Here is a 10,844-nt window from a genome sequence, read left to right as displayed (position 1 = left end):
GAAATATTGAACCAACGTCAATTTCCTGGTGCAAACAAAGAAGAAACGCATAGCAACCTCCAGAACCCTACATATGCATGCTTCTTCAAACCGCGTAGGCGCCTCATTATAGCAAAGCTGCTTTCTGTACTTGCAGGAAATATCCGTCAGACAGCCGGCAGTGATTGCCAGCATTGTGCACGAAGGGAAGAGCTGCAGTGTCGCGGAAGGAGGTCCACCGGTCAAGAAACTCACAGAGTAGAAGGTAAGGCGAACAATAGATGTTCAGGTCGCAATGGATGTTAAATTCTTGTCTGTCCTTAAAATATTCGCAAGGCTTGCGTCAAGAAATTGTGTTAAAGCCAATTATGCTGTATCATGATCTAGCGCAACATGAAAAAAACATATCATACACATCAGTGACTTTGTTAAAGTGCAATTACGCCACAGGAAGATGTATTTTTTTTTAAATGCTTGTACGTCAGAAAAAGATTGTTTGAGCTTTGTGCTGCAGGCATCAACACGGTCCAGCGACTCTCGGCTCCCTCCGCTAGTGAACCGCGGCCATATTTGTTTGATTTGGTTACTCACGTAACCTGAGACGTATCCGAGCTCTACGTGCGGGAAAGCTCTGCCTCCAGCTATTTTCTCCACGGTTGGAATGAATCTTATCGTATATTTACAGGCAGTGCTGTAATATTAAGTGTCCGTTTGACCTCTGTTCCCGATCGTCAAACAGAAATTCTGTCACGATGAGTCATCTGTAGCCACTTACATACAACTCTGCAAAGAAAGCACTTAACAGGGATAAGATTAAGCTCGGTCTCGTCACTCAAACTTGAACAACAATTTATTCTTCGGATTTTTATTTGGTGCCGGGTTGACATTTGCACTTCTCCAGTATGCAGCTTCCCTGATACAAGGAATGAAAGCTGGAGCTGCTGGATAATTCATCACCACGGGCACGCGTAGTGTTTTATGTTTGTTACAGTCAAACCAGGGCTGGGTTCTAATCAGTTGTAGTTATACATTCTACGGATAGGATAGGATAGGATAGAAGATGTACATCCGTTAACAATAAGGCCAATTATATCATTCCGAGAGCTGCCACAGATCACAAATTATACTCATACACAAATTACACTACATGGACACATATTTTTTTCCCTGCTTATGCACCATTGATTACTGTCGCGACACTGAAGATTTGGCTGGTTTGCTGCTCACTTACTTACTGTTTATTCTGGCGTGAGATTACATGCCACTTTCATAGGTCAGTCAGCGTCTGGCAAGAGTGTTACAGGTCAACTAGCGAGTCATCTATCATATTTTGCCCTTCGTTTCTTATGACGTACATGTAACTACCTAATACACACACGTTTGCATTGCGAAAAAAGACATGAGGTAGAGGAAGGAAATTTATGTACTACGAGTAGTAAACATTCGGTCATGCAAACTCTTGGCTATTAATATTGCCTGGCGGAGCGAAGTCATCGGCCTTACAGTTAGGAACTATGTAGTGATGAAAAGCAGTTCAAGTTCCATTAAACCTCGTATTGATGGTCTAGAGACATATTGACTGAGCATCTACAATAGCTCACTGACTTGAAAGGAATCCAAGCAAAAGGAATATGAAAGAGACAACTGTTGCTCTTTACATATCTTGTAAGGACTATGACATACATTAAAAAACGATGGCTGCCGGAGAAAAAGATATGAATCAAATAAGAGACTGTATATATATTGTTTCCTGTTTTAACCTTTGGCAATTTTTTTATGAGTTATATTTTTATTCAGATCAGCCGTCCACACGCGGTCGGGTTCGTGCCTGGTACAGAGAATTTCATCCCAACAACAGGAGAGATGTCGATCGCCAGAAGCCGTCCTAGCATGTGGGCTGTTTTCAAAGCTAAATTTAAAAAGATCAGTGCACTGTGTGGTTTGAAATGCCAGGCACGGCTACGAGGCAGGCTGCAAATGTCAAACGGGTCCGCCGGACCTCCCCGAAGGAAACCTTTGATGTAGTGTCTGCGCAAGACAAGTAATTGCCTTTTCTCTCTCTATTCCTCACAGATTTGGAAAGCCCAGCAAGTGGTGACTCAAGAACGCCGACTGTTGCCGCGGTCGCAAGTGGGGGATCATCTCATAAACACTGCATCCGAAAACAAAACTGATAGATATTAATATCTTCATGTTAGACTTGGGAAAACAACAGTAACAAGACCAGAAGGTGTGCCAATCGTTGTTAATCAAGACTGTACATGAGAAGAGAAACTGTATACTCCAGTATCGTCAGTGGGCAGTGATTAAAACACTATGAAGAGGTAACCGGAGACGCGTACATGTGCGCACTGAAAAATGATGGCCAAGCAATTAACCCTCCAGCAAACGAAGACGCCTATCATCAGACAAAGGCGCTTTGGAACTGACGCACACAACACCTGTTGAGATATGCAAGATGTCGGGATAAATCGTTTACTGTACACTGCCTTCATTTTTTTGCTGTGATTAGAATCATGACTTATTGATGCCCAAATCATGTGTAAGGTTTCTGATAGAAGACTAGTGTAATGTTTCTTTTCCTGAGCAGAACGGAAATCATGGGCACGTAAAACCGTTGTAGATGTAGCAGATATAGGTGTGAAGTCTAGATAGTCATGTTTGCATTCATCTTTTGTTTCCACTGAGGTTTCTCATACACCAAAGACTGGATCAAGGTTAAAAAGCTCACAGTTGTTTACTGCCTAGTCTGTCGATAGTGTACGCTACGGACGGACTAACGCCCAGGGTACACTGAAGAGAAAGGTAGCCGCTGCGTACGGGAAGGGAAATAGGGGAGTCGGCATCTGTACCATTTCTCCGGGATTCCGGCGGCGTCCCGCCAATTAGTGACATATCAGTCAACAACGAGTCGACTGCAGCTCCGGGGATTATAGGTTAAACATTATGTACATACAGGGCACAGAAGCAGTACATCACTGAAGAAAGGACGCTCCGGTGGCTATCGTGCGCAGTGAGCTAAGGGTTTGTACCTACGTGTAAACCTGATAAGTACATCTATTTACGAAGTGCTGCATAAAGAGACAAGGTTACGCCATGGAAGCTATGAACCACACAGTCTTGGTGTCTGAAGTAAATGACTTTCTGCCCTTCCCAAATGTGACAAACAGAACCGCAACATACGACAGTTCTGTCGATGACGGGGCAAGTAGCACTTGGTTAATCTTTCAGCTCGTGGCGATGACAATAGTAGAAATCGTGGCTCTCTTCAGTAATGTCAGTGTGCTCATTGTCGTTATGAAGACGCCTCCTCTACACACATTGACGCTCCTCTTCGTCCTCAACCTTTGCACGACAGACCTACTACACTCGCTCTTTGTCACCCCGTTTTTCCTGGCGTCGTCGGGGCAAGGGGCCTGGACGTACGGAACGGTGGCATGTGACGTGACCGGATTCCTAGACTCGCTCTTCACGTATTCTTCGATCACTACGATTTGTGTGATCAGTGTGGAGCGCTACTACTCCATCGTACGTCCAATGGTGCACGCTGCCCACATGACCTTGGTCACAGCCCTATCGGTCATCGCATTCATATGGGTCCAGGCTATCTGCCTCGCGGTGGCGCCGTTGGTAGGATGGAATCATTACGTGTTCGACCTACGACAGACCCAGTGTACGTACGACTGGATAGCACAGGGGTCTGGGAAGTCTTACGTTATCGCGATATCGTGTTGGTACTTCTACATTCCAGCCTGCGTCGTCCTGGCCATGTATTCGTGCATCTATAGCGCTGCTATGAAAGCTTCGAGGCAGGTACTGCCTCAGCCAAGTCCACTGATGCCAGAAGGACAACCGGCATCAAGCCCAGTCCTCAATGGCAACACAAAGGTCCCAATGGATCTTGCGAACGGACAAAAAATCTTTGTTATCACCACAGCAGACGGTGAGGCGGGGCCATCAACAAGTGATGGTGGCGGTCGACGCAAAAGCTCCACGAACAAACAGGACCAAACCCAGAAGACCCACTCACAGATGAGCGAATCACTGAAAGCCACAAAAACCCTCATGCTCGTGGTCGGGGTGTTTCTTCTGACGTGGGGACCATACTTCACAGTCAGCACCATCGTGGCAATCCTTGGGATGTCTCCTCGGCTCAAACAAGCAATAGGCCCCCTGAAGTGTCTCGCTCACACTTCGTTCGCGATCAACGCGTTTGTATACGGGTGGCTGAACAGGCAGGTCCGCCTAGAACTCATGCGAACACTGCGCCACTACTACCGCTTCATCTGCCATCAGGAAGCAGAAGGCTCTGACATTGAGCTCCGAGCTATGGAAGAGGACAGCAAAGGGCTACAGCCGGTCGAAAACTTCTACCAGTTCCTGGAGAGGACAGCCACCCCCGACTGTCGTGCCGCCAGCAGAAACCCTAAGGAGGTGAAGTCCGAACGGGAAAACAAAACTCTGTAGACATTGAACAACAGCGGTCTGTTCAGCACCACGGAAAGGATCTCGTGCAAATTGTCCATCACGGGTTTAATACATTCCAGAGTATTTTTCATTGGTTTAAGGCCAAAGCCTTTCTCAGACGACGAAATTTCTCTCTTTGTCCAAAGTTGGGCTATCTACAATGGTGAAACGCCTTCTATAATGTTTCTTTTCTCTTTTGCCGTCTATGTGTTGTGCCTTGTTCTGTACTGGTCAAAATTGTCAAAAGGTAAATTGAATGATCGTAATATTTTGTTCAAATTGTGCCAATATAATATCAACTATCTACTTAATGTAATACATGTTTGCTTTTTGCTAACCAAACGGTCGGATCCTCTGTATTCTGGTTTACGCCGTGTTGTTACTGTAGAGCTTTTGTGGACCTACTTATTATTCATGACCCTGCGTAAGCCTGTTATATTAGCGCCAAGTCGTGAGTTGCAATTTTCGCTGATTATCTACCTAGTCGATCTAAGTGTTTCCTATTGAAATATAGAAAGAAAAGAGACCGTCAGAACATGTTCAGTGTTAGTTTCTAAGGGTATGTATATTATTAATTAATTTCGTAGCACGCATACCGTGCTGTTGCTTCAGATGGATCTGTAAGACTGTCGTGTTTTACGTGAACATTGCGGAGGTCTGTCGCTCGTATGGTGAATTGTTTACCTGTAGCTTCTGTTGTATATTTTGTGAACCTTTGTCTTATGCCTTTGTGGGCGGTGGAATAAAGTAACTGTACACTGTATCTTGTACGAGATGTGATTTATTTCTCAAGACTCATGACCGTCTGCTGATAAAATGGTTAACCAGGATCTAACATCATTTGGACAAGATTAACAACGTTTAAAATGCAGGTCAACTTTGCCCAATGAAACAAAATTGTGAGCAGAGATTCAATAACTAGTACTACAAGGAACATATTCACAAGTTAGAATCGGTCCAGAAAAGAGCGGCCAGATTCGTTTCAAATACCTATGATACTTATGCCAGCACTACCAAATTGGTCACAGATTTAGGGTGGGACACATTAAAGGACAGACGCACAGCAAGTAGACTCACATTACTCCAGAAAGCAAGACACTCAAAAACAGCCCTTCCAGTCAAAACCTTGTTGACGCCTATCCCGCGCCAATCGCGACACTTCAACTCCAACTCATACAAACCTCTAACGTTTCACAAAGACTGCTACAAATATTCATATTTTCCTCAAACTGTCAGAGATTGGAACATTTTGTCCCAAGAGATAACTGATACTGCGGAACCCACGAAGTTCAACGCTGCAGTACTACAACACCTGAGGAAACAGCAATAGCGCATCGCACAGCTCCCCTGCACGTTTTACCCCAATCTAGGGGTGTTGTGCAGAACCTGTACAAGAAGAACAAGAAGAATAATGCTTTCCCGGAATTTCCAATAAAATTAGTTTTACACGATCAGACCCCGAGCGACATTACGCATTATTGCCATTAGCTAACTTAAATGTTAATATTTGTCTTGATATGAATGGATTGATAGATAATATTATTATAACGCATTCCTTCCTTCTTTATATAAGCGCATGGGTTACGTGTGGGTAACAGTTTCTGTTAGGGAAATACTATTTAGGGGGGTGGTTAGGATACATTTTAAAGAATTGAGTCGTGTGGGGATTATCAATGATGGGATCATCTGCAAATAAAGGTCGTCGGGAAAATGAAATGAACAGGACTTGTTGGCGGGCGACTCTTAATCAGAGTTTGAATCCAATAGTGCCCCGCGAATATTTTATACTAGCGATGGCCTAAAAAGTAGCGATTCAAAGGAATTAAGGCTAGCTAATCATCATGTAGTTTAGCAACATCGTTAAGCTTCGCACAACCAAGATTGTAAAGTGTCACAGTCTAAATACTGTACATAGGAACCTTTATGTTGAAAACGGTAGCAACGGCCGGGCGTACATACTCACACAGATGCATACATGGAGGATAGTATGTTAGGCATATTGCATGCATGGTTCAAAAGAAAAGCCGCTTCGATTTGGGGTTTTCCATGTAATTTATTTGATTACATCGTACAAGGCATGTAAGATAACATTTTCATACACTTCTACATTCGCATTGACGTTAAATTTGAATGAGTTTTGCATTGATGCGTTAAGAATACCAGCGCTATACACTGAGAAAGTTTGGTTCGGTACTTAAATCAAAAGTGAATTACCGTTCGTTATCGGCGTATTTTGCCTTGACATTGCAGTCAGAGGACATTCTGCGATCAGCCGTATCCAAGCAACGATTAGCGTCATACTATTCACCCCCGCCCGAGACAGTTGAATCAAATGCTACAACCTGGAGCGAGACGTGCTGAGAGATATAATCACCCGACCTCCGTTCCTCCTTCTATCAGGGCCATACAGACGGAGCAACGAATAATCACTTGTCTAAAACGACAGGTAGAAGTCGGCAACTAACCTAGCGCTAACACAACACTATCTACAAATTAAAATTCTATTTACAAAAAATAAATTATATTTACAAATGCTTATCCTAGCTTACTAAACGTATTGCCCGCCCGTCCCGTTCTCCTTGGGCTAAAGAGAATGCGGGACAGTTGGGTGTTACGTCATTTAGATCTCTGAACTTAATAACTCCAGATTCAGTATCCACTGTGAGCGGGCAGTGAGGACTAGAAGACGCCTATCGGAATTGCACAGAACAGCAGACACAGGTTGTTTCTCACAGGAGTGAGTAATCAAGCACTTCCACAGAACCATCGTTTAAGCAATGTTTCCAACGTCGAAAGATAGATAATGACAGAGGAGACGTTGTCCAAAGTGGTTAGGGGAATCCATAGGAACATCACGTGGACCATACTACAGGGTCACGTGGAAGCAGACCTAATTTTGAGGATATGTCCATGCAGCACCCAACAACTGTTCACGGAACAAACGTTCAGACTTTAGATCTGTTTCCAGGATATTCTCTACAAACACACTTCGAGACAATTAAGTCGTGGGCGGTTGCCAACAATGCAGCCCTCGATCTTCATGGCCGCCCAGCGCAGCCTCCTCTCCTTGGCCGGGCTGGAGTGAACCTTGCGCTTGTTGGTAGACTGAGCGCTGCCAGGTGGTTAGGCAGACGCTTGGAAGCCTTCTGAAAAAGAAATATGTATCTATTAGCATTATCTTTATCGTTGGCGACAACCAGAACAAATTTTACACCATCTGTGATCTTTTAAAACAATAGATGCAAACAGGGAAAAATCAAAGGATTTATCTATAATTTTTTATACTTCATACTTCCTCGGACACGCATTGTCATGTTCAAACCCATGTTGCATGCCATCTATAGCTAGCACATCAAAAGAGTAGGTACAGGGAAATCTTTACCGAGCGATTTGTTTTCATCCATGGCCAGCATTCTTGGATGAAAATTGTCGCCGAGATAAGCCGCGGCCTCTGCTTGCCCAAGCAGTTTCCTGAAAAATCACAGAAAACAGGTTTGTTAGGGAGTCGACACCTAATATTGTACGATCTGGTTCGGAAGGTATATAGGTAACAAAAAAAGAGTGGTGTTTGATGATTTCCGGTAACTTTACACAGGTGGCTGATGACGATGATGTGAGAAAAAATTAGTTGAAATAAAGTTCATGTTAAAAATCATAGAAAGATGTTAAGATATTGATGAGGAGTTTAGAACGCATTTGAAAATGAAGCCTTGCCTAAAAAAGAGAGGCTATAAACTCTGCACATAAAATGACTTTGCAATCGGCGTGAGTTTTATTTATGGAAGGTGATTATGCTTACCCGGCCTCCTTTTTGCCCTCCTCGTGTGGGATCTGCGGCGAGGCGTCCATGTGATCCGGACGGCCCAAAGCCCTCGCGATCTGAGCAGATCGATGGAAGTCTCACAAGGCCAAGGTGGTGGTACAGATATCTCCAAGCAGATGTTGGGGTTGAAAGCTAGGAGACTTGGCCAGCAATAGGTTTCCCCGGTACGCGGAACCTCCCAGTCCCAAAGCCTTTCACCCCCAACATCTGCCTGTAGACTAGAAGCACAGGTCACTCCGTAGGAGACAACCGCCTGTTGTGATGTTCAAACCGAAAATGGCGTTTATTTAACGGCGAGATCGATAGAACGACCGGGGAATAAGTACGTTTTGGACGAACTTCCCTTCTTATTGCCCGGTCTGTCTCCATGGTTTTGGTTCGAATATTCATTATTGAACAAACAATTCGTTTCTTCATTTATTCATTCGACCTTTTTCTCTGAAACGGTTTTAAGCCTTTGTATGTATTTTAGAATCGGTAATTGCTGTACTTGGGGCAAGGTCTGATACCTTAGGGTCAAAATATTCAAAATTCGCGCGCTGCAAGTTCTACCTAGTTTGCGATGGTGTCGTGAAATCGCAACTGTCGTAAAATGTCAGCAGCACGGCTTGGTCCTCGACGTGTCTGTACCTGCGCACTGCGTCATCGTCAATATTGGGTGACAGTTCCGACGGTTTCGGTGAAAGTTTTATGGTATTTAGGTCAAGGATCGATCAAATACAAACACGGTCTTCAAGATGGAAGAACCGATGGAAGAACAGAGTGCAGAAGAGACGACAGAGAAACAAGCACTGAACTCCGAGGGTGACCAGAAGCCTGCGGAACGCAAGAAGCTCCCGTCCCTGCTCCGGCCAGTAGGTGTGTACAAATGGCTCCCATCTCTACTCAGCTCTTTGACTAACTTACATCAAATCCAACCGATCCACATGTATATACGTTCCATTAGCGCTGGTGTCTTCTTACTGAAGAATACACACAGTGGCAACAAAGACAGTTTAGCTAGAGAGGAATATGTTATGATGGTTTAAAAGCTGGAACTTAAAAAAATGGCAGGAGACTTGTTGTCACTGACTTCGCGGTAGCCAAAGATATAATTGTGGTGCCGACTTTGATTAGTTAACTTGGATCCCCTTGGGAATTATAGCAAGTTGCAACTGAAGATAACTTTACGGAATCTTTATCATTGCTTGAAGAGGGAATGACATCTTTCCTTGCTTTGAGGGTACAGTGCTGGACTTGCATCTATTATGGGCTGAACGGTGTAACAAATAATTTTGAAGATGATGGTACTAGCCCAAATATGGGGTTCCTCCTCCAAGTTTTATCTTAGCACCTCTGTTGACCTCAATATAACATGATTGACTGCAGCAAAGAGAAAGTGCTGGCAAAATTGTGCTTTCACTTTTGAAGATACTGTACAGTACTATTTAGAATACACACTGTGTTCACACTATTGTGTAACGTTAATCCAGTTTGTTTACTACAATTTGTTACACTTCAGCTGTTTAATGATGATCATGTGTTTGCAATTTTCTGGAAAGTTCTCTTTACTTTGATCATAATGACAGCCAGTGTAGTTATTGTTCCCTCTGCAGTAATGGGAGCCATCAGTATGGAGGAGTATGAGATGCAGTACTGGCCGAAGCTGGAGAATGCCATCGTACAGCTGCTAACTCAGACACCAGGGGACTACATCCCTATCTCATATGAACAGATGTACAGGTGGGTGTGCCTACAGTATAGTTGTTATAGTCTGGAGTCCAGCTTTGTGAGCAATAGTCTACTCCCAACGGTTGCTACCATACCCTGTCATTGGACTAAAGCTAACAAGACTGGGTAAGTGTCTCTCGCAGTCTTTACATACTTATTCAGAAAATCGGAATGATTATTTTTATTCCATCAACCTACACCAAATCCCAGTCTAGCATAAATAGTTTTAGCTCTTCCTAGATACATGTATTAGATTTAGAGCTGTAAAAATGACATAAATAGACAAGCTTTTAACCTCTAATTCGAAGTTGTCATCTGCTACCACATGCTGTAAAGTTAGTAATGTATGTGAGATTCAAGTTCAATCGTACAGTACACCAAAGTGCATAGAATACCAGCTGGCAATTTGCTGCAGAAGTGTGGTAATTAGACGACCTTACCACTGTACATACGATCTCTGCACTCTGTGAACTGTACACATGTCACAGCTGTTCACGTTAGTGATCTTTAAACATCCATGTTGATGTTTTCCTCTTCCCCAGCTGTGTGTACAAGTGTGTTTGTCAACAACATTCAGAGCGTATGTACAACGACCTAATGAGCCTGGTCATAGGTCACCTACAGAGAGTATCACAGGAGCTCAAGGTGGGTATAGGGGAACAATCAGTATTCATTTGGGGGATGGGTGGACTTCTGCTTTCAATGGCATTACTCAGTCTATGTCACAAAGGAATGTGCAGCTGTATGATTCTTAAAGTTTTAAGAAAAGGCAACTGATAAATTACAACAGGAGCCATTACCCTGTGAACTTTTGATATTTAAATGAAAACCCTGTTGCATAGCTTTGTATAAACATTTAAGATTC

At 43.6% G+C, this 10,844-nt stretch overlaps 2 protein-coding genes and 1 long non-coding RNA gene across 4 annotated transcripts in view; 2 read left to right on the top strand and 1 right to left on the bottom strand.

Annotated features, from left to right (window-relative positions):
* LOC109485348 (probable G-protein coupled receptor) overlaps positions 1-5,123 on the top strand; it is a 6,072-nt gene extending 949 nt beyond the window's left edge. The window contains exons 1-2 of one of the 2 annotated variants that reach the window (XM_019788907.1): positions 145-244; positions 2,053-5,123. In XM_019788907.1, coding sequence (XP_019644466.1) covers positions 3,076-4,446 — 1,371 coding nt within the window. In that variant the 5' untranslated portion in view covers positions 145-244; positions 2,053-3,075 and the 3' untranslated portion in view covers positions 4,447-5,123. Of the gene's footprint in view, positions 1-144; positions 245-2,052 lie in introns of those variants that run through there. The other variant, XM_019788908.1, reaches the window with a different exon arrangement.
* A 2,280-nt stretch (positions 5,124-7,403) lies between these two features.
* LOC109485305 lies at positions 7,404-8,602 on the bottom strand. The gene is made up of 3 exons (XR_002141118.1): positions 8,246-8,602; positions 7,829-7,917; positions 7,404-7,592 (listed from the first exon to the last, which is right to left on the bottom strand). It is a non-coding gene; the product is annotated as an uncharacterized LOC109485305 (long non-coding RNA).
* A 275-nt stretch (positions 8,603-8,877) lies between these two features.
* The window catches only part of LOC109485235 (CDK2-associated and cullin domain-containing protein 1-like), a 2,126-nt gene continuing 159 nt past the window's right edge, over positions 8,878-10,844 (top strand). Inside the window, exons 1-3 of the mRNA XM_019788680.1 lie at positions 8,878-9,127; positions 9,847-9,991; positions 10,522-10,624. Of these exons, the coding sequence (XP_019644239.1) occupies positions 9,007-9,127; positions 9,847-9,991; positions 10,522-10,624 (369 nt within the window). The 5' untranslated portion in view covers positions 8,878-9,006. The remainder of the gene's footprint in view (positions 9,128-9,846; positions 9,992-10,521; positions 10,625-10,844) is intronic.

The sequence above is a fragment of the Branchiostoma belcheri genome, unplaced genomic scaffold (genome assembly GCF_001625305.1).
Source record: "Branchiostoma belcheri isolate BF01 breed outbred unplaced genomic scaffold, Haploidv18h27 scaffold74, whole genome shotgun sequence".
Classification (NCBI taxonomy): domain Eukaryota; kingdom Metazoa; phylum Chordata; class Leptocardii; order Amphioxiformes; family Branchiostomatidae; genus Branchiostoma; species Branchiostoma belcheri.
This window is presented reverse-complemented; position numbering and strand designations above follow the sequence as displayed.